The sequence below is a fragment of the Eretmochelys imbricata genome, chromosome 3 (assembly GCF_965152235.1).
Source record: "Eretmochelys imbricata isolate rEreImb1 chromosome 3, rEreImb1.hap1, whole genome shotgun sequence".
NCBI lineage: Eukaryota > Metazoa > Chordata > Testudines > Cheloniidae > Eretmochelys > Eretmochelys imbricata.
The window spans coordinates 211,005,459-211,029,232 of record NC_135574.1 but is presented as its reverse complement, the minus strand read 5'-3'; the positions used below and the strand labels follow the sequence as shown (position 1 = coordinate 211,029,232).

The window sequence follows — 23,774 nt, the reverse complement described above, 5'->3', positions numbered from 1 at the left end:
TAAGAGAACTTTACCAAAGTAGGCCATTCCAATGGCTAGTACTCAAGAACCTTCGTGTGTGAACAAGTCTAGGGACCGACCTGTTCAGAGTGTTGGGATTACTTAATAGTTCCAAAAGTCTTACAGGCATGAGTGAAGCCTAACTTTAGATAAGAAGTCTATCGGAAACTTGTGGATTACGCAGAATGTGTCTTTTGGGCCAAGTAATTTTCTATTTACTACATTAAGAAGGTTTATACTTTTACAAGCATAATCTACCATTAGACATTTCATTAGAAGTACAAACAAGTTTGTTCTTTCAAAATCAGTGCCTGTGAAGGTGCTCTAAAGCGTTCTCCTTGAATGTTGAAATGGTATTCGACTACTGCATAAGAACGGCCATACTGGGTCAGACCAAAGGTCCCTCTAGCCCAGTATCCTGTCTTCCCACAGTGGCCAATGCTAGATGTCCCAGAGGGAATGAACAGAACAGGTAATCATCAAGTGATCCATCCCATCACCCATTCCCAGCTTCTGGCAAACAAAGGCTAGGAACACCATCCCTGCCCTTCCTGGCTAATAGCCATTGATGGACCTTGCCTCCATGAATTTATCTAGTTCTTTTTTGAAACAGGCCAGAATATTGAGGAGCTGCAGGGTTTTTGTTTATTTATCAAAAAAGGTTCCTGGCAGTCTAACAACATCCTTACCGGGTCATGCTCAGCTTCCACATGAAGTGCCAAAGCCCCTTGCAACTTATTAGAGATCACAAAATAGGCTTCAGTTTGAAATACTTCCTCATATACAATTTATTTTATGCTCTTCAATCATGTATTTGCTGCGTACTACAGGAATTATCTTACCAGTACCATAAAAGGTTTTGCCCATCAGCATACAGGCTGCTTTATGACTGCAACGTATGTTGCAGAACAGACTGTCACTGCATAAAACCACTCAGTTTAGTTCATTTCCCCCCCAGTTTGTCTAATCGGACACAGCAGGTTGCGGAAGAGAAAGTCATGACAGAGCTGTATTTTTTCTCCCTCAACATACACTGTTTAAAGGTAACCTGCAACAGACAACTTGCGCTTCTGCCCTTTTCTGCTTCTTTATATGTAAAAAGTAGTGGCAATTGAGCTGTTACCTTTTAACCAGAGTGTTTAAAATTTTGTAAACAGCCATTTAATTTCATTTTGAGTAAAAACGCCTTTCAACGCCTTCATTTAAGAATTCAAAACATCATCTGATACTTCACTGGTTCTCCAATACAGCTACAGAAGACTAGACTTTACATTCCTGATCATTTTAAGTTAAAAACCAGCAGAACTAAAGTTACACTTCCTTTTAGATCACTTTCAGAATCAAAAAACCTATCAAAAAAGGCACAAGCACCTTTTGTAAAAACACTTTGCAGATCACCTTTAACTTGTGTCACTGCATCCATATCTCAGAACAAACGCAGAAATTAAAGATACACCTCAGTCCAGAATTCAAAATAAACTGAGAAGATATGACTGGTTTGATAGCTATCAATTTTTTAAGTCTGACAACCTGTATAACGTCAACTTCAATGACATACATGACTTGCTTTGAAGTTACTGAAGCATTAACAGAAGCAGTACGGCTACGACAAAGAGGTTTTTCGTTAGAAATACACATTTTATTTCTATGTGTCAATAAAAAAAGTCCCACATTTTCAGATCACAGGATGCAAATGCATACAACAAAAAAAGTTGAGCACTAATCTACTAATGTGATGTCACAATTTAGACGATCCCGATCCAGGCCAATTGTCATTTGATTGAAATACCCTTCTAGGACTAAGCCCTTACCATTTACATCAGAGACAAAATCCCTTATAACAACGTAAACAAAATAACTTTCTTCCTAAAAGGTTAACTTTGAAATTTCAGTCCATTCTGACAGGACTTGCACTCCTCCTTCGAGGGCTTCCTGATGGTGAACGACTGAAAGTGAAAGAAAAACAGAAGTTAGTTGGAGTAACTCTAGTGTTGACTTGGAACTGCCGATATAGCAATATCACCAGGAAAAAAACAAAAACAAAAACCACCTCATGTATTTTCTGTAATAACCCAATAATTGGCACCAATGAAGGTAGAGAATTAGTTTTACTTTTAAAACAGATCTTACACATACATCCTCAAAGGGTATATGAAATTGTAACTTTGCTACAGAAGCATTAGTAACCTTTAAATGAAAGGTTTCAGAGTGGTAGCCGTGTTAGTCTGTATCAGCAAAAACAACGAGGAGTCCTTGTGGCACTTTAGAGACTAACAAATTTATCTGGGCATGAAAATGACATCTTGAAGTATGGAATCCTTTCCGGAAGTGCACGAAAGCGTTAACAGGAAAGGATAAAAAGGAAGCTACAAACAAGGATCTCAAGGTCAGGCACACACTGTGGCAAGGCACAAGCTACTTTAGTTCCCATGCACTCCTTCCCTCAAGAGACTTCAGTCAAGCTTGGAAAAGCTGTCTCCAAGTGTTGAGAAGATCGTACTTATCCTGAATTAATGGAAAATGGTTATAAATAGCTCAAACTAAAATGGAAAAACTAAGGCTAATGATTAATTACATAAAATATACAATGTTCTAACACGTACTCATCTGGGTTATGAAAGGGAAATGTAGAAAATTCTATCTTGCTATTACCACGTAGCAACAACAGACTGTACAGCTGTCAGTCAAGACAGACACTTCATCGGATGATGATCCATCCGATGAAGTGAGCTGTAGCTCACGAAAGCTTATGCTCAAATAAATTGGTTAGTCTCTAAGGTGCCACAAGTACTCCTTTTCTTTTTGTGAATACGGACTAACACGGCTGTTACTCTGAAACCAGTCAAGAAAAAGCCACCAGCAAGGTGGACCACAGTTTGACTACATTCAATCAGATGAGTGTTTGCTATAAGAAGTCTTTAGTTTATATTTTGCTTCAACACATTTAATCCATTTCCAGTTTTACTCAGAGCCATTTATGTTTTCCATTATCTTTACTACTCTCATTCAGATTTTTGACTCTGGTTATACCCCCCCCCGCCCCCTTGAGAAAGTAGGTTCAGTCCTTCTGAAAAGGATTTAATTGTAAGCCAGAAGTAGCCCACTGCACCTTCTAGAACACAAATTAATCTCATTATGATCACTGGAGTTTTTAAATAGACTGCTTAAAATTGATTCCCCCTGTGCTTAAAATTTATTTCATGCTTTAGCTCATCCGCTTGTACAATCTCAGGTTAATGAAGCCATTGTAGAGGATGGAAGTAATACAGCAATTGCCAAAGGCAAGATCCTCACTTTCTTGGAAACAGCTTTACCATTTTGGACCTGAGTAATCAGTGTCCCATGCATTAATTAAGGCAGCCCTGTCCATCCAAAATACACCTTACAGTTAAATCAGAGACAAAGTATAGGGAAAAGTTCTGGTAATCTCAGTCAAACAAGTTTTCAGTAGTCTTTAGTCACAAGATTCAACTTACCTTCTCTTTGGAGATGGTGATCTGGACTTTGATCGGCTGCAAAATATGGACACAAGTGAAAAAAAAAGTTACATGAAAACAATTCCTTCCATACTGAAAAATCTCCAAAAATGCCTTAGTCAGCATTTTAAATACGCATCACTGAATGTATGCAAAAATCCTTTAAAAAGGATTTGTATGGGCATCAAGTTAATCCCCACAATCCCTACTACTAAGGCAGATACACTGCATGGTTTCTTATCTCCATAGGCATTTGGAGAGAGTTCTTTCACCATCACTGTTCAATATCAGCACTGATTGGTTGATGGATAAACATGAGGAAGCAGCTGTCAGTGTTGCGCTGAATACCATTCTATTTCAAAATTTATAAAGATACTGTATGACACTTGCTACAATTAGCAATAACTGAGCATCATCCGTTTCTGAAAATACTGCACTGAAGTTTTATCTGTCCTCATCTCTTGAGATGCATTCACCATCCATCGCTACTCATGTAATGAAAACATGCTGGTACATTTCAAGTCAGGTGCTCACATTTGTGTTTGATCCCACCTATTTCTACTTCTCGGCAACTCTTCTGTGCAGTTTTGTTTCTTCAGAAAATCCTTCAACAAAAACCATTAGCACAAGAGAGCAGTGCCTCCTTAATATGACCACCATCAGAAACAAAGTTCTCCTGCTGTGATTGTGACATTTTAAAACTACCAACAAGATGTGAACATTTAACTGATCCTTTTGGAGCTCTGCAGCCAAGAGTTCCCTTTGTTCTTCTGTAAATAAGCCATTAGAACCTTCTGCTTGCTTGAAGGTGAAGTTCAATGGAGAGTATCTTTAAAACTATGCAATGAACAATGCCAATGCTTTGACACTTTTCAGTAACTCCCATCTTGAAAAAACTCTTCCACTACTACCGGAGCACTAAACTGCATACATATGGTATGTCACAAAGAAGCTTTATGTTAGGATTTGAATTCTAGGAGTACCTCATTCACAAGAGCCAACAGCTGACTCATAGAAAAACAGTCCCAGTCCTACAACTCAGTAACATGCCCTAATATTTGAGTCTCCCTATAGCTGACACGTAAATTGATCATGGCTAGTTGTTCGCTGCACACCACTAGCATATGCAAACGAACCAGGGCATACTGGAGAATGGCCAAATGGACATTTGAATTTACGGGGGAACTAAAGTTAAGTTTCAATAGGACGTTCATGAGATAACAGGCAGAAACAGCACATTTTAGCATCAAGAGGTCATTTCTCCCCCAAACAGATCCCACACCCCCGGAGTCTCTTGAGTTCTCTATTACTGTGCATTTATATTTTGCTAGATGATGTTTAAGCGTTTTTTCCCCAGCAAGTCTGGGGTTTGAAACCATGTAAGTCTCCCTTGTAATATTTTTTCCTGGCACCAACTTCATTTTTACAGGATACATTAGGGTTTTAGTGCATGATGGTGAACCACAGACAAACTTCTGGTACATGAACAAGTTTTGCCTGATATGCATCTATCTACGGTCAAAAGAACACACACATTTGACTAAGTAAACCTGTAGATACTATTAAGTGGCTTTAATTAATTATGGCAAACATCTTACCTGCTTCGTGGCCATAAAGCAGATCTGGATCTGGATCTTGATCTAGACCTAAAGTTTGAAGAAGGAAACTAATGAAAGCCAACTCAAATCCACGTAAGAATTAATTTCTGTATTAATACAGAAATGCAGTTAAGAAAAATAAAAATGTACAGCATTTGCTGTCTAGGTAAAAAAAACTCCATCAAGCAGTCAATACTGTAGCAGCAATTTTGTTATCTTAGTAAGATCCTGTTTGCCAGCATTAGATAGAGGCACTATTTTCCAAAAAATCAAACACTCAAATTTGGGAAGTTCATGTCATTGATAAGCTTATATTATGTTATGGTATGTAAAACAATTTTTATTTACATAATTGCTCCAGGGCTTTTTTTATTGTTTGGGGTGTGTTTTTATTGACACTCCTTAAGGACATAACTAGGCTGGCATAATGTTTAAGCGTACACCAGACCCTAAGACAGCTAAACGTGCAATACCAAAAATTCAAGAGAATTGTTTCCAGAACATTCACTTTAGTTGAGGGGAAATTTCCCCAAGTTAGTATGTTTGGTCTTGAAGGCTCAAACCATTCTCACAGAATCTACTCACCAAATAAAACAAAGAATGAGTTTCACACTACTTCCCACCATACCCTTCAAATATTCTGAATCCACCTTAACAGAAATGTTGGCTGATAATCATAATACAAAACCGATTACCTTGATCTTTTTAAAGAACGTGATCGGGATCTACGGGGTGAGGCCGATCTAGATCTACGAGGTGACACAGACCTCGATCTGCGAAGGGAAGCTGACCTGGATCTAGAGTGAAAAGATTGAAAATATTATACAATGCTTTACTTGTCTTTAAAAAAGGTGAATAGGATGTTTGACTTCTCTTTAAAAAGGAAAGCACAAGGAAGTCTGAAACGCACCTCCTACCACGGCTTCGGCTGCGTGACCGAGAATACCTTCTTCCTCTGGACCTTGAATGAGATCTAGACCGTGACCTAACGTTAGGTTAGAAAAAATAAGTATTAGAAAAGAACTTTAGCAATTAGTGCACGTGAGCCTTTGCTGAAGTTAAAATTTCAGACAACTAAAAATTAGTGTCTGTCAGTTGGAAAAAACTCAGGGCCTATTTGTTTTGAGCATTTTTACTACCTAGAAAAGATGTTAAGCTGAATTACATTTAGAATTACATTATAATATAAAACACTGTAATGTGTATTTAAAATAAACCTTGCAAGTTTGCAGGTCGACCCTCTTTGGCCCAAGGTCTAGCAGATCTAGACGATCTAGAAGTATCTATAGCCGATCGCTGCATCTAGGTGTTCTCTTCAATCTAACGACGATCAAACTGACAGCCAAATGAGCCAGGGTGAGGCTTGATTGACGCAAGAAGATTTTTCTAGGTGGGAATGTGGTCAATCTGGTGTTCCTCTTTCTAAACCGGAGGGGGGGGGGCCCCAATTGAAAGCCAAATTTACTGTTACGGCGATCACCGTCTCAAATTTTCTGCCCTTTAAAGAATATGGTGAAGCTAGGTGTAGATGGCTCGAGGGGATCTGGCCTCTTATGCTGATCACCTCAAGGTCTAGGAGGATCTTAATTGTCGGATTTTGCAAGGCGCCTCAGCATGAAACCTTAAGGCTTGTGACATTCTGAATCAAGGCGACTGACTCAAACGAAGAAACCTGAAAGGTTTTGACCAGGTTGATTGTTAATATATTAACATTTAATATGAAATATCAACAAAACGTAAAACACACCTGCATGACTACAGCATCACAGTTACGCTAATCTGGCACAGCATGCGCTCCTTGCCTAACAAGACCGCCTCTGTCCCTAGCGAAGAGACCCGGCCGCGCCGCGCCCCCCCGTACCTGCTCCTCCTCCGACGACTGTAGCGGTGGCAGTCGTAGGCGTAGTGGCCCTTGTCTCCGCACTCGTAGCACCGGTCGTTGGGGTCGAAGGGGCGCCGCGCGGGGGGCCGGTCGTAGCGGGAGCGGCGGGGCATGCCCGTCGACAGCTCCACTCTCACCCGCGAGCCGCACAGCACCCTGCGGGCCGAGACAGGCGCCGGTCACTCCCCGCCGCCGCCCCGCGCCGCGCCGCCCGGCACCACCCCCCGCGCCCGCCACCTACTTTCCGTCCAGCCCGAGCACCGCGTCCTCCGCGTCCCGCGGGTCCTCGAACTCCACGAAGGCGAAGCCCGGCGGGTTCCGCGCGATCCACACCGTGCGCAGCGGCCCGTAGTAGCTGAAGGCTCGCTCCAGCTCGCCCTTGCCGGCGCCGGTGCCCAGGTTGCCCACGTACACCTTGGTCTCTGCAAGAGCAACGCACGCGGTCGCCGAGGCCCCGCAGCCCGCGCCCCGCCCCCGGGCGGGCAGAGCCAGGCGCGGCCCCGCCGCACACGGCCCGCCGAGGCGCCGCCGCCGCCGCCATCTTGGCCGCCCCACCCGCGGCCGTCCCTGGCCCAGGCGCGCGGCGGGCGCCCAACGTGCGCAAAATGGCGGCGGCGGCCTCCCCCGCGGCGAGCCCCGCGCGCCCCGCGCCCCGCCCCCCCGGGATCGGCGAGGAGACCCCCCCCCGCCACCAACCCCCCGCTGCCGGCCCCCGCGCGGCACGGCCTAGCGCCTACCGCCTCCATAGCGGCCGTAGCGAGACATGGCTCCCGCTCCAACCGCCCGCCCGCCAGCCGGCTGCCTGCCTCTCCGCGCGCAGGCGCCGCGAGCCCCTGATATAGAGTGCGCGGCGCACGCGCACAGCACCCCCGCCCGCCGCCGCGCGCGCTGTGAGAAGGCGGGAAGGAGAGCCCACCCCTTCTCCCCGTTGCCATAGCAACGTGCTCGGGTCGCAGAACTTGTCCTCGCGGGCGGGGGGGACGGGAGCGACCGGTGGCGGCGGGGCCCCTGTCAGCTCTGGGGGCGGGCTGGACCCCACTACAGCCATGGGGGGGCTAGGGGGCTGGGCCCCATTAGCGCTCCCCTGGGGCATGTGGGGGTTCGGCCCACTAGAGCCATGGGGGGGGGCTGGGCCCCATTAGCGCTCCCCTGGGGTGGGGGGCGGCTGGGCCCCACTAGAGCCATGGGGAGCGCTAGGGGGCGGGGCCCCATTAGTGCTTCCCTGGGGCATGTGGGGGCTCGGCCCCCTAGAGCCATGGGGGGGGCGCTGGGCCCCATTAGCGCTCCCCTGGGGTATGGGGGGGTGGGCTACACTAGAGCCATGGGGGGGCTAGGGGGCTGGGCTCCGGACCCCATTAGCGCTCCCTTGGGGCATGTGGGGGTTCGGCCCACTAGAGCCATGGGGGGGGGCTGGGCCGCATTAGCGCTCCCCTGGGGTATGGGGGGGGTGGGCTACACTAGAGCCATGGGGGGGGGCTGGGCCCCATTAGCGCTCCCCTGGGGTATGGGGGGGGGCTACACTAGAGCCATGGGGGGGCTAGGGGGCTGGGCTCCAGGCCCCATTAGTGCTCCCCTGCGGCATGTGGGGGTTCGGCCCACTAGAGCCATGGGGGGGGCAGGGCCCCATTAGCGCTCCCCTGGGGTATGGGGGGGTGGGCTACACTAGAGCCATGGGGAGGGCTAGGGGGCTGGGCCCCATTAGTGCTGCCCTGGGGTATGGGGGGGGCTTGGCCCCACTAGAGCCATGGGGGGGGGGCCTGGGCCCCATTAGTGCTCCCCTGGGGCATGTGGGGGCTTGGCCCACTAGAGCCATGGTGGGGGGCTGGGCCCCATTAGTGCTCCCCTGGGGTATGGGGGGGTGGGCTACACTAGAGCCATGGGGAGGGCTAGGGGGCTGGGCCCCATTAGTGCTTCCCTGGGGTATGGGGGGGGCTTGGCCCCACTAGAGCCATGGGGGGGGCCTGGGCCCCATTAGTGCTTCCCTGGGGTATGGGGGGGGCTTGGCCCACTAGAGCCATGGTGGGGGGCTGGGCCCCATTAGTGCTCCCCTGGGGTATGGGGGGGCTAGGGGGCTGGGCCCCATTAGTGCTCCCCTGGAGCATGTGGGGGGCCTGGGCCCCACTAGAGCCATGGGAGGGGCTAGGGCCCTATTAGTGCTTCCCTGGGATATGGGGGGACTGAACCCCAATAGAGCTATGGGGGAGCTAGGGGCCTGGGCCCCATTAGAGCTCCCCTGGGGCATGTGGGGGGCCTGAGCCCCAGTAGGGCTATGTGGGGCTGGGCCCCAATAGAGCCATGCAGGGGCCTAGGGCCCTATTAGAGCTCCCCTAGGGTACGGGGGGACTGAACCCCAGTAAAGCTATGGAGGGTGAGGCAGGGGCTGGGCTGTAGTAGAGCTCAGGGGGCTAGGCCCCATTAGAGCTCTCCTGGGTAGGGAGCGGAGACATTTTTTCAGCCATGTTCTGTACTCGGTTCACACCTACTGGGTTAACAGCTTCTTTCTGCTAGTTCACGTTTGCCCAGCCCGAGACTCTGCTCCTGTAATTGGGTCGGGGTGAGCAAGTCCGGTGGGTAATGCAGATCCAACAGCAGAACAGGGGCTTTAGTCCTAAATGAGAACTTCTGTCTTTGACTTGTTTGAAGAAATGATGGGCATCCTGTTGCATGGCTTGAAACAGAACACTTCAGAGTCCTGTAGAATCTGCTGCAGTCACCTGTGCTGAGTGAAGCGTGTAAATGTCTACTGCGTCAGGGTTTTCCATGGTGAAAAGCACCCCTGTTATTTCATGTGCCATAGCTCTAAACAAGCCAAGGGCATTTCATCTAACTTAAAAAAAATAATTTTGGGACTGAAAATAAGTAAAAGATATTTCTGCTCCTGGACATAACACCCATAAAAAAAAAAGGCTTGTCACAGATGAACCTTCTCAGCTGTGATTGTACTGAAGAAGAGTAATTAGGAACTGATCTAGAATTATGTAGATTACATATTTTAAAAGGTACAAGAAAGAATAATGAAAGCCTAATTAATACTGTATTCCTTTCTGGTTTTTCATTTAATATAGAATTTAAGTGATTATTTTAAATTAATCTTCAAAATGAATCAGTAAACTGATGTCAGAGTCAGATACACAAACAATTGCAGTGAAAGGAATGTGAAATGCCCTATTTATTTTAATGGGAGTCTGATTCAAAGCCAATTGAAATCAATGGATTCCAATGATTTTAAAGGATTTTGGCTCAAACCCTGTATAAGGGATTGAAATAGCTCTGAAGCCTATGAAAGTTTAAATGTCAGTATCCTTGCTGAGACACACCAGCTGATGAGGTAATCTTTTTTACTGGATCAAACTTCTCTTGGTGAGAGAGACAAGCTTTTTATCTGACCCTATCAAGAACAAATCATGCCGAACCACCCTAATTTTTGACAGGGTTGGTGGCTTAGTGGATGGAGGGCCGTAGTAACACTATCAAAGAAGGAAATTAGGTTAGGAAATTTGTGTAGCTTCAACTTCCAGCCATTTGTTCTTGTTATGCCTTTCTCTGATAGATTAAATCCCTTTAGTATCTGATATTTTCTTCCTGTAAAGATACTTATACACTGTAATCAAGTTGCCTCTCACACACTACGCAATTGACTCAGAGATTGGCCCCTAGATCAGCCTACCCCAGGTACAGTCTCACAACTCAGCCCTACCCAAGTTACCATGTCCTCACTGGTTCTGCACTCATGCACCTGCATCAGTAGGACTTCCCATGACTTTTTATTCTGCAGTAAGCTGTGGCACTGATTTGTTCCGAGTGAATTGTGGGAGAACTTGTCTGTCCTGGGCAAATCGGTGGAATTGTGGTAAAGCACTGGAAGACTGTCAGCACTCAAATGACTTAGCCTGTGTCCTTACTGCAAAGTGGGCAAATTTCCAGCCCAAATGAAAGCTGAGCTCCAGCCTAAACCCCCAACCAGGCCAGCTAGCCCAGATGGAAAGCACCACTTAGTTCAGCTGAGAGGGTTGTGAATGTGTGACTGGGAGGCGGGTTGGATAAGAGCCTGGGCTAACTCTCCAATGAAAGACATAACCTCAACCTTCTTTTGATAAAGAGCTCAATCTGTTCAGTTTAAGTCCGTCTCTCTACAGCATTTTCTCCAGCCCCAAATAACGTTTTGTGGCTCTTCTCTGCATCCTCTCCAATTTTTCAACTGTTTTTTAAAATGTGGACCCCAGAACTGGATATAATACTCCAATATCGGTCTCATCCATGCCACATACAGAGGTACAATCATCTCCCTCCTTCTACTCACTTCTCCCCTATTTATACATCCGAGGATCACATTAGCCCTCTTTGCCACACAATTGCCCTTGGAGCTCGGGTTGCTTTTGCACAATGACCCCTAAATCTTTTTCAGAGGCGCTGCTTTCTGTAGGGAGGGCCTGCATTCCATGTCCCTAAATGAATAATTTTGCATGTGGCTGTATTAAAATACTTTTTGTTTGAATGGGACCAGCTTTCCAAGCAATCTAGATTGTGCCATATTACTGTCCTGTCCTCCTCAGTATTTACCACACCACCAATCTTTATATCATCCACAGGTAGGAGGAGAGGCAATTAAAGGCAGACACAGAGAGGAGGGACACAGCCAGGAAGACAAAATTCATCAACTCCATCTTTCATATGAGACAGTGTTAGATAAAGAATTAGGATTCCATAGAATAAAATGTCATTCATACCAAATAACGTTTTTTATACAAAATATTAGGTAGTACAAATGCTTCCTGCTTTCAGTTATAAGACTGTTCCACCATCTGTTCCTTCACATACAGAATCAGCCAGAGTGGCTAATGCACAACAGTACTGCTCACCCTCACATCAATCAGTGAAAATCAAGTCAACCAATAGCATAGAACAATTCTTAATCTAAGGGGAAAAGAGCACCTCCTCCTGTTTGAAATAGAAGAGTTTTAGATGAGAAGCGTTTGTCAACTTGTCCATTACTACTGCGGTGCAAGGTGGCCTTGTATCAAGCTCTGGACTCTAGATAGAATAATTTCATTGGAGCTGCTACAGTCTTCTGGCCCATATGGCGGGTCGATAGTTAATACACCTGCCACACACAGTGTTCTTTGTGACTCGCCTTGTTCTGTTACAGGGATGTGATTGGTCTCCAGCCAAGTCTTCAGGCTGCTCTTCCTCTTCTCCAGTTCTTCGTGGCCATAAGCTCTGCTCTCTTCTGGCATGAATAGGTGAGCAAGCCGCTCCTTCGTTTCATCATCCCCTTCATTCACTATTTCAACTTCCTGTACAGCGTGACCCAAGATGACTGAGACACATACTTTTCCATCCTCCGTGAGCTTCACTAGGACAACACTGCCGGGAAAGAGGACATATATTGAATGGTAAGTCATTAAGCAGAAAAAGACAGTGAGAAATCTAGGCCGTGTTGCTCAAAAATGGGTGCTTAGAATTACGTTAGTAAATACATAGCGAGATTTCCAAAATATGAGAACTCAGGAGTTCTCATTAGAAGTCACTTTAAAAATCATGCCACATAATCAGGCAAATTTCAGACACCTGTTTTTGGAAAATCTTGGCTATATATATGTATATACATACATATACACACACTACATTCTGTATAGCAGAATATTCCATGCAAAACAAAACAAAAAAATCCATACAGCAAAGCTAGGGCTGGGAAATCAAGTATTCCAGAGTCAGGCTGCAAGTGCAAACCTGACACAGGGTTCCTGAGTGCCCAGGAATATTATACCCTAGTCTATTTAACATCTTGCGCATTGAAGGGCAGAACATAGAATTCCACACCTTAATTACCATGTAAATACAGGAGATAAATTCATCACCATTAAGGTGCTGGCAGAGGAGAGATTCTGCTTTTTTTGCTTGTTTATTATATAAAAGGTGCCAGAATGTTTTTTCGTGGGGGGGAAAAAGAATGGGAGAGGAGGGCTGTTTGTTTGTACATTGGAAAAATCAGATTTCATTTCCTCTGGAGGACTCCCAAGGTGACTGGCAGTGCAGGGAGAGGACAATCACTGTGGACAGTAGAGGTAAAGCCTGAAGCTATGTCTACACTGTGCACCTTACAACGGCGTGCTGTTGTAAGGTGCGCAGCGTAGCTACTTTTTGTCGCTGGGGGAGCGCTCTCCTGGCGACAAAATAAAACCACCCTGAATGAAGGGCAGTAGCTTTGTCAATGGGAGAGCGGCTCCCACCAATAAAACGCTGTCCACACAGGCACATTTCGTCGTTAAAACTTTTGTCGTCCAGGGGAATGTTTTTTGCACGCACACCCCTGAGCAACAAAAGTTTTAATGACAAAGTGCAGTGTAGATATGGCTTGAGTGATTGCAATGGGAAGGAATTTAGGGTGGGAACCACAAAGTGATTGAGGGCACGGCTACAGTAGAGAGTTTACAGCAGCATGGATGCAGGCGCCCTGCTGTAAGCTCTCTAATGTAGCTGCTCTAAGCCGAGAGGAGAGAGTTCTCCCATTGCCTTAACTACTACAGCCCCTGCAAGTGGCAATAGCTGTGTCGGCGGGAGAAGCTCTCTCACTGACATAGCGCTGTCCACACTGGCGCGGTAACTTCTGGTGCTCAGAGAGGCGATTTATTCATCCCCTTGAGCGACAGAAGTTACGCTGACATAAACTGTAGTGGAGATGTAGCCCGAGGCGTTGCAATGCTGAGCATCAGATATATCTTTTAGGCGCCTAAGGGGAAAAAAACGTCATGTAAACAACGCTGCAATCCACAAAGCCTGAGTCAGACACCTAGGCTCCCTATACAATCAATGGGGAGAGAGAGGTGACTCAGAATGGGAGCCACAAAAGCCAGCATGCTAGGCAGCTCCCCACCTAAGCTAGCCAAGGGGAGATGCTGACCAGAGAGGTGTGTGCTAGGCCCTGTTCCTCTCTCGGGAAGAGGTGCCGGAGGCCTGGCCTACACCTGTCGACCTCGCTACTGCCTCTCAGAGAGGGGGACTGACGACGCGGACAGAGCCGCGTCTGTGCTATGGCGCAGCAGCACTGCAGTCATGCCACCACAGCACAGACATGACCGAAGCCTCTGCTGAGCAATCCACAGATAGGAATCCGCCTCCGCGGCCAGGCAGCTGAGGCGCCTGAGCCACTTCCCGCGGGAGGAGTCCGGTGCCTGCCTCACTCCAAGCAAAACAGCCAGAGGAGGAGGACGTGCAGCTGCTGCCGCCCACCTTGCAACTTTTAGACCCGGGGGCGGGGCACTAACCTGCGATGTGGGAACCCCAGGTTCAGCTCTTCTCCCCCTCCGGCACAGAGAGGGAGAAAGGATTTTAACAGGGGGCTCGCAGGAGTGTGCTCAAAGCACTGGGCAATGGGATAGTCTGACGTGGGTCGGTCTACGCTTAAAACCCTGCATCACGCAGCAGCACCGATGGAGCTGTGCCGCTGTAGCACTTCGATGAAGACGCTCTAGGCTGACGGGAGACGGCTCTCCTGCCAGCGTAGCCAATCCACCTCCCCGAGAGGTGGCAGCTCTGGTGACAGGAGAAGCTCCCCTGTTATCAGAGCGCTGACTACACTGGGGTCTGGGTCAGTGTAACTCCAGTCACTCAGGGGTGTGGATTTTTCACACCACTGAGCAACAGTTATACCATTATCAGTCTGTAGTGTAGACTAGACCCATGTCTCTCCTGTTGAAGCAGTTCCACTCTGGATAACTAATGACAGAGTGATTGGAGCAGAGGGGCTGGACTCTGCATCTCCCACCTCTCAAGTAGGTGCCCTAAGCACTGGACTACAGAGTCATTCTCTCTCTCCAGCCCAGCAACTTTCCACTGTGGAGAGATACATAAATAGTCACTGGGTGACAGAGCGGGAATGACTCTGTAGTTCAGTGCTTAGGGCACCCAGAGTGGAACGGCTTCAATGGGAGAGACTGAGGGGACCCCATCAGCCTATCCTGCAGTTCAGTGGTCAGAGCATTCAGTGGTGGGAGCCCCCTGTTGAAATCCTCTCTCCCCTCTGGTAGAGGGGCAAATTGAACCTGGGTCTCACACATCCCAGGTGGGTGCTCGAACCACTGGACTAAAAGTTAGGGGTCAGGCACTAACTACCACCATATCCTCCTCCAGCCAAATTGCGAGTTAGACCTGACCTGACAGGCAGGCCCGGAGCACACCTACCAGAGTGGGCCCCACCCACGACATAAGTGTTTGGCTACTTATCTTCTCCCAGTTTGTGAACAGCTCTGGGGCTTAGGCATCTGGGCACCTAGAGGGAGGCAACAGTGCACATGCCCAGCAGCAGAAACATAGATGCCTTGCCAACTTCTACCCTGAAAACTTAGGCACCAAATTTAGGTGCCTATGGAGTTCGGTGGGAGTTTTGCGGAATGCATTGGAGCCAAAACTGGGATTTAGGCACCTAAACCACAGATATAGGCACCTACGTACCTTTGTGCATCTAGGTCTTGCTTGTTAAAAACCAAGTTTTAAATATCTATTCAACTCAAATCTGGCCAACAGCTGGGGGGGGAAATCTTTGTAACTGTAGCCCTGGGCCAGTCAGTTCGTGGCTCAGAGTGCTGCCTTCCCAGCTCTGATCTTCTAAAGAGTCCCAAAACAAATGCAGTGAAGAAAATACTTGATATTTCTAAGACTAAATAAGTTTTGTGGAGAAGGGAGACAATAATGGAGGTTTTTTTCCTACCTCAGGGGAAAAGGGCAGAAGCTATTTTTCCTCTTTGCCAGCCACCTGTCAGGAGAACTCTGTGTTAGCACTGTTACAATTAAGCTATAATCATTACCATTCACTGTTATTTGACTATGTTAGTTTCCTGGGAGATGCCCCACTAAAGAAGATGCCTGATTTAGCCTGGCCCAGTTAGCCAACTAGCCTGGGCTAGTCTAAATTTTCACAGCCCCTTTTGTACCAAACTGCTTTACAAATGATACAGATACAAGACCACAGCACTGCAGCCACCTTGAGGGGGAGGACAGTCACCAGTGGCACAGGAAACACAAAGAACTGGTGAGTGGAAGGCAGTGAAGCAACAGCCCTCTACTCTTCCACAACACATCGCAGGCTCAGATGTCTCATACGGAGTAGACAGCCTCCATCATTCATTCTTGTCTGAACAAATTCAAAGCTAAATGCACGGAACTCTATTTATCTACGCTGAGAAGCAAGGGCTATGCAAGCCCAGCCTCGAGTTCAGCCTGTAGCACCAGGCACACTCAGTCTTTCAAACTGGACGTTCAGACCCCTAACTTACTAGACCGCAAAAGCTAAAGTGCTGCTCACTGTACTTTCTCAAAATGTTCCTGCCAGATATTCCCCCTCCCCGCCCCGATTCCTTCTCAATGCATTCTCAGAGCCTTGCACCTTACACTCTAGTTCAGCATAAAGCAGAGCTAAGATATAGGGAAGAATGTTTGTTCTCATGTGCAAAGCTACTCCAAGATGGAAAGATCCTAATCACTTGTAGTGCTTTATGTTTTCAGAAGAACAGAACTCCATTTAGCAGCCTTACAAATCTCTGTAAGGGACAATTCTCAGGCACACTGCAGTGACTGCTTTAGATATATGATGGAGCAAGCTCTTCAAACTTCTGAATACTAAGGTACCCAAGAAGATCATAACAGGACTAAATGAAGAGTCTGCTCTGATTAGTCTCCAAGCACAGACTACTTCATCCTTAACTTATCTCCAAGAACACAACCTAGGAGATGTACATAAGCATCTATTATTAGGGCTATCGATTAATCGCAGTTAACTCATGCAATTAACTAAAAAAAATTGCAGTTTTAATCACACTGTTAAACAATAGAATGCCAATTGAAATTAAATATTTTAAATTTTTTCTACATTTTCATATATTGTATTCTGTGTTGTAATTGAAATCAAAGTGTATATTATTTTTGATTACAAATATTTGCACTGTAAAAATGATAAAAGAAATAGTATTTTTCAATTCACTTCATACAAGTATGGTAGTGCAATCTCTTTATCGTGAAAGTGTAACTTACAAATGTAGATTTTTTTGTTGTTACATAACTGTACTCAAAAACAAAACAATGTAAAATTTCAGAGCCTACAAGTCCACTCAGACCTACTTCTTGTACAGCCAATCGCAAAGACAAACAAGTTTGTTTACACTTACAGGAGATAATGCTGCCTGCTTCTTATTTACAATGTCACCAGAAAGTGTAAACAGGTATTTGCATGGCACTTTTGTAGCCGGCATTGTGAGGTATTTACGTGCCAGATATGCTAAATATTTGTATGCCCCTTCATGCTTCAGCCACCATTCCAGAGGACATGCTTCCATGCTGATGATGCTTGTTAAAAAAAAAAAAAAAAAAAAAGGTGTTAATTAAATTTGTGACTGAACTCCTTGAGGGAGAACTGTATGTCTCCTGCTCTATTTTACCTGCAGTCTGCCATATATTTCATGCTATAGCAGTCTCAGATGATGACCCAGGACATGTTATTCATTTTAAGAACACTTTCACTGCAGATTTCACAAAATGCAAACAAGATACCAACGTGAGATTTCTAAAGGTAGCTACACCACTCGACCCAAGGTTTAAGAATCTGAAGTGCCTTCCAAAATCTGAGAGGGACGAGGTGTGGAGCATGCTTTCAGAAGTCTTAAAAGAGCAACACTCTGATGCAGAAACTACAGAACCTAAACCACCAAAAGAGAAAATTAACCTTCTACTTGTGGCATCCGACTCAGATAATGAAAATGAATATGCGTCGGTCCACACTGCTTTGGATTGTTACTGAGCGGAACCCGTCATCAGCATGGATGCATGTCCCCTGGAATGGTGGTTAAAGCATGAAGGGCATATGAATCTTTAGCGCATCTGGCACGTAAATATCTTGCGATGCCGGCTATAACAGTGCCATGAGAACGCCTGTTCTCACTTTCAGGTGACATGGTAAACAAGAAGCAGGCAACATTATCTCCTGCAAATGTAAACAAACTTGTTTGTCTGAGCAAGTAGGACTGAGTGGACTTGCAGGCTCTAACATTTTACATGGTTTTGTTTTTTAGTACATAATTCTACATTTGCAAGTTCAACTTTCATGATAAAGAGATTGCACTACAGTACTTGTATTGGGTGAACTGAAAAGTACTATTTCTTTTGGGGTTTTTCTACAGTGGAAATACTTGTAATCAAAAATATAAAGTGAGCACTGTACACTTTGTATTCTGTGTTGTAACTGAAATCAATATATTTGAAAATATAGAATGCATCAAAAAATATTTAAATAAATGGTATTCTATTACTGTTTAATTGCACAATTAATCACAACTAATTTAATTGAGATTAATTTTTTTAATCCCTTGACAGCCCTAATTATTATTAAATCACATTTATTACACTTATGCCTAAGGGCCAACAAAAAATGGGGCCCATTTTGCTAGGAACCATAAAGACACAGAGTAGACGACTTTCAATTCCCAACTAAATAATAATGCAAAGCCCTTATGTTGAATTTATGCATCCTCTCCCCTCTGGTACATTCTCTCTTTAGCTAAAAGACTTTGCTTGGATATAAACATCCCCTTGCAGTGTTTTTAGCCTAAAATCACTTGTGCTAGCCCATGAGAACAGAAAATAAACTGATTTATCTACTTCCATTGTCCAAGATGAATAAATTACAAAAACAAAGCATAGTGTAAAGTTTGATTTTTTTTAATTTGCTTTTAATTATCTTCAGCCCCAATTGTGATCTGCATTGGTGCAAATCAGTTCACCCTATGGATTACAGTATAGAACTGGGGCTTTAGGTGATATTTAACAGGAAAATAGATTGGTATTTTTAAGATGCTAAGCTCCCTTGTATACTTCCTCTTGGCTCTCTCTTGGATGTGACGAAGGCCAAATGCATACTATATTTAAAACACAGCACTACACAGAAGCAGTGATGATGTTTTAAGAGTGCTTAAAATGCACAGCAAATTTGGCATGAATCAAGAGCAACCAAGCTCCTGGGTTCCATCTGTTCCCCAAATCTATTAGTCTCTCAAATTAGATAACCCTTTGAAATCATATGAACGATCCTTATGACCCCTAGCATCCCCTTCCTCTTGGCCCTGCTAATTAGCACAGATATAGAATTATGGACCAAAGCCCCAGTGTGCCATTTCTGCTTCAAGCAAGTTTGCTTCAGATTCAGCAGCTTCAGTCTTTCCATATCAGATCACCGTTCTCTTTGTTATAAGCAAATAACAGCTCTGTACTTACTTTGCAGAAACTGGGTCAATTGTTAAGACCCATCCTTCATATTCATGTTTCTCAGCAGCTGTGACTTTTACTTCGTTGTTCACATAAGTCTGCCACTCTAAAGGACTTTTCCTCTGCCATTCACTCATATTTCCCACTCACTGAACCTAAAGAGCAATCAGTGTAGTTATTAGCAACAGCAGATGCCTCTACTCCAACCCTTTGCACAGCATTGAGTTTGCCTCCCTTTTCTGTTTAATCAGCTTAGTCACTTCTTACATCAAAATTGACTTCTTCATTAAAATAAAAACACTTCCATTTCTTCCTTCATTTGTTGTTTTTAAAGGCACACACAGCTAAAAACACAAAAACCAACATACATATTTCTAACACACAAAACTGCGTACCTTCTATTGGCACATGTAACCACTGAGATGACTATGTACCTTCTACTATTGGCCCAAGTAACTCTTACCATCACTAAAAAGAAAAGGAGTACTTGTGGCACCTTAGAGACTAACACAAGTACTCCTGTTCTTTTTGCATATACACACTAACACGGCTTCTACTCTGAAATCTTACCATCACGGTCACTGAGAAGAGCAGAAAAAGATTTGTCAGTTTACAGTGGACATTTGAGCACCCTTTGTGCATGGTCACTCTCACTACTGTGGGCAGTGCATTTGCCTTCTAGCCTCATGTGCTAGCTGATGACATGGATGGATGACTTGAGGATTACCTGTTCTGTTCAGCAAAAACAACGAGGAGTCCTTGTGGCACCTTAGAGGCTAACAAATTTATTTGAGCATAAGCTTTCGTGGGCTAGAACCCACTTCATTGGATGCATGGCGTGAAAATACAGGAGTAGGTGTAAATACAAAAGAAAGGATGGGGGGTTGCTTTACCAAGTGTGAGGTCAGTCTAACGAGATAAACTACATCAGCCACACCATCAAGGGCTCGTTCACCTGCATATCTACCAATGTGATCTATGCCATCATGTGATAGCAATGCCCCTCTGCCATGGACATTGGCCAAACCGGACAGTCTCTACGCAAAAGACTGAATGGACACAAATCTGGTATCAGGAATCATAACATTCAAAAACCAGTAGGAGAACACTTCAATTTCTCTGGTCACTCAATAACAGACCTAAAAGTGGCCATTCTTCAACAAAAAAACTTCAAAAACAGACTCCAACATGAAGTTGCAGAACTGGAATTCATTTCCAAACTAGATACCATCAGATTAGGCCTGAATAGAGACTGGGAATGGTTGGGTCATTACAAAACCTAAACTTAACTTCCCCAATACTAATTTCTCCCTACTGTTACTCACACCTTCTTACGAACTGTCTGTAATTGGCCACTCTCTTACCACTTCAAAAGTTATTTTCCCTCCCTTGGTATCCTGCTGTTAATTGATTTAATCTCGGTAAAGCAAACCCCCATCCTTTCATGTATTTATACCAGCTCCTTTATTTTCACACCATGCATCCGATGAAGTGGGTTCTAGCCCACGAAAGCTTATGCCCAAATAAATGTGTTAGTCTCTAAGGTGCCACAAGGACTCCTCATTGTTTTTGCTGATACAGACTAACACAGCTACCACTCTGAAACCTGTTCTGTTCATTCCCTCTGAAGCACCTGGTATTGGCCACTGTTTGAAGACAGGATACTGGGCTAGATGGACCTTTGGTCTGACCCAGTATGTCTGTTCTTATCACATCATTCCTGTGCCCTGCCATGGGGGGAGCTCAGATACATACTCCTCCCTCAAGCCTTCCCAAAGGCTTATTGATCAGTAACAGCAGCACAGCTTCTTCTGTTTCTCAGTTTGGGGCAGGAAGGCATCTCCTTTTCCCAAGACCCCTCCACGGAACTGAGTGCAGGGTGGAAGAGGGAGAGGAGTGTACAGGGCTGAGTCCAAAAGAGCCAAGAGAAGCCCATTTCTTCATTGCGCAGAGGCAGGGAGCACTGGGAGTCTCTTCCACTTCCTGTCCACTGTATTTGGGGAGAGGAAAGCACCAGCAGGCAGGGAGAGTCCTTCACTTCCTAGACCCCTCTGCATGGATCATGGAACCTGCAGTTCACCCTCTGCTTTTCTGAACCATTGTTCTATTAAAACATAAGAACGGACATACGGGGTCTGACCAAAGATCCATCTAGCCCAGGATCCTGTCTTCCAACAGTGGCCAATGCCAGGTGCCCCAGAGGGAATGAACAGAACAGGGCAATTATCGAGTGATCTATCCCCTACGCCCATTCCCAGCTTCTGGCAATCAGAGGCTAGGGACACCATCCCTGCCTATGCTGGCTAATAGCCATTGATGGACCTATCCTCCATTAATTTATCTAGCTCTTTTTTGAACCCTGTTATATTTTTGGCCTTCACAACATGCTCTGGAAAAGAGTTCCACAGGTTGATTGTGTGTTGTGTGAAGAAATACTTCCTTTTGTTTGTTTTAAACCTGCTGCCTATTAATTTCTTTTGGTGACCCCTAGTTCTTGTGTTATGAGGAGTACATGACACATCCTTATTTACTTTCTCCACACCAGTCATGATTTTGTAGACCTCCATCATACTCCCCATTAGTCATCTCTTTTCCAAGCTGAAAAGTCTTATTAATCTCTCCTCATATGGAAGCCGTTCCATACCCCTAATAATTCTTGTTGGCCTTTTCTGAACCTTTTCCAATTCCAATATATCTTTTTTGAAATGGGTGACCACCTCTGCATGTAGTATTCAAGATGTGGGCATACCATGGATTTATATAGAGGCAACATGATATTTTCTGTCTTACTATCTCTCCCTTTCCTAATGATGCCCATTATCCGGCATGTAGAGTGCAGAGCCCCACTCAGGATTTGTACTTGATGCTGTACAAACACAGAGGAAGAAATTGTCCGTGCCCTACAATCTACGTTTACAATCTAAGGCCCTCAGTCTCGCAAAGACATTTGTTTTTAACTTTAGGCAGACGCTATATTCAATAGGACTATTCAAAACTAAGCCAGTGTGGAATTGTTTACAGGATCCCGGCCTCTTAATGTCTCTACACTGCACATTCTGCTGGTTGCAGAGTGTCCTTGCTATTCTGCTCTGTTCATGCACTCATGCTCACTTAAACCAAGCTTGTTTCCATGAGCCTGCTCGCCACCACAGGCCAACAGAAAAAGCAGACTGTCTGAGACCCCTGCTCAAATCTTTATTGGCACTGAATTGCGCTTCCTGCAGTAGACAGCCAACATGATCTAGGCCAGTGTACTCTGCAGCACTAAAAACCCCTTGAAACCACCCAACAGCCACGCTTTTGTTGACTTACATGCAACAGTGCCGAAGCGAACAGCTGGCTCACACTCACAAGCTCCCGTTTGATAGATTGTCTGCCAGCAGCCTTCGCCTCCAGCAACACCATCCCCGCGCCCGGAAACGCATGGCCAACCGTGCAACCCAGCACGCTTTGCTCAGAGACCTCATTTCCTGGCCCCAGAAGACCCTGTTCTGTAGTTTTCCAGTGATCCTCTGAGAGTACTCTCGCTTTCCTCATTGCTACCGGTGTTGCGTTGTTGGAGTAGCTCACGTGCTTCTGCTAGCTCATATGCAATTGAAAATTTAATAAATTACAGGGATTTGTACTAAAATAGTAACGGGCTCAGCATCTGTCTTCCTAAAAAACTCCACGCATTCCAGCCCCCTGGGGTTTTTTCAACTGTAAATTTCGGTTTCAATAGCTTGGAAACAACGTTTGGCTACAAAACCGTATCTCACAAAAACATGCATATATTTGGGATGTTTTACAAAATGGATTGATGCATATTACCAATAAATGGGGGGGGGGGCTGCATGAAATATATTTAAATCATTATGCTTTTTATTTCCAATTTCCGTGAGATTTAAAGGAAACCCAGTATTTTTAGGTGTAGACAGTGTTGCCAACCCAGAATATTAACAAATCACAAGTCAAGGCCAGAAAAAGCATTAGTTTGGCTTAATAATCATGAGTTTTGGGGGTTTTTAAAGTTATCTCAATATTTTTATCTCAATAAAAATAACCTATTTTATTGAGATCTACTCACGAAAAGGGCTATATGAGCTAGATGATATTGTTTGCTTTCTGCATATGGGTCACATTTACAAACGTTTCTCTGTAACTATGAGAGCTAGCCGCATACTTTTTTTTTTAATTAAAAAGCTGAGATTCTTCCCTAATCACCTGCCTCCAGGAGCTGGGTATTTAAGGAAAACCTCAAATATTATGAGCAGCAATACTGAATATGGTACTTGATTTTTGATAGGAAGTTAGTCATTATTCTCTCTCAATTTCTGTGCGTCTGAATAAGATGTGAGTTCCCAGCAGCGTGCACAGGAATAAAAAATATCTGTGCTCCCCCTGGCCGGAGCCCAGAGGAGCGAGCTCTCCCTCCCTCCTCTCACAGCTCTGGAGGAGCTGCCATTTCCTACCCTTGCTGTGCAGCCCCAGGCCGGAGGAGGATGCTCCCCCTGCCCCAGAGTTCTGTGCCCCTGACTGGGGGGGGGGGCTGTACCCCTGCTTACCCCCCCCACGCACACTCCTGTTTTG

General features: G+C 45.3%; 2 protein-coding genes across 2 annotated transcripts; both read right to left on the bottom strand.

Annotated features, from left to right (window-relative positions):
- Nucleotides 1-1,617: 1,617 nt before the first annotated feature.
- LOC144263322 (serine/arginine-rich splicing factor 7-like) lies at nt 1,618-7,830 on the bottom strand. Its single transcript, XM_077814273.1, has 8 exons — nt 7,694-7,830; nt 7,198-7,378; nt 6,936-7,112; nt 5,985-6,059; nt 5,770-5,871; nt 5,075-5,122; nt 3,477-3,512; nt 1,618-1,946 (listed from the first exon to the last, which is right to left on the bottom strand). The coding sequence occupies exons 1-8, from the start codon at nt 7,719-7,721 to the stop codon at nt 1,889-1,891; spliced, it is 705 nt and encodes a 234-aa protein (XP_077670399.1). The 5' UTR covers nt 7,722-7,830; the 3' UTR covers nt 1,618-1,888.
- Nucleotides 7,831-11,671: 3,841 nt separating this feature from the next.
- Nucleotides 11,672-22,988, bottom strand: GEMIN6 (gem nuclear organelle associated protein 6). Its single transcript, XM_077812094.1, has 3 exons — nt 22,518-22,988; nt 19,215-19,360; nt 11,672-12,320 (listed from the first exon to the last, which is right to left on the bottom strand). Exons 2-3 carry the CDS (start codon nt 19,340-19,342, stop codon nt 11,948-11,950), a joined length of 501 nt encoding a protein of 166 aa, XP_077668220.1. The 5' UTR covers nt 19,343-19,360; nt 22,518-22,988; the 3' UTR covers nt 11,672-11,947.
- Nucleotides 22,989-23,774: the final 786 nt, after the last annotated feature.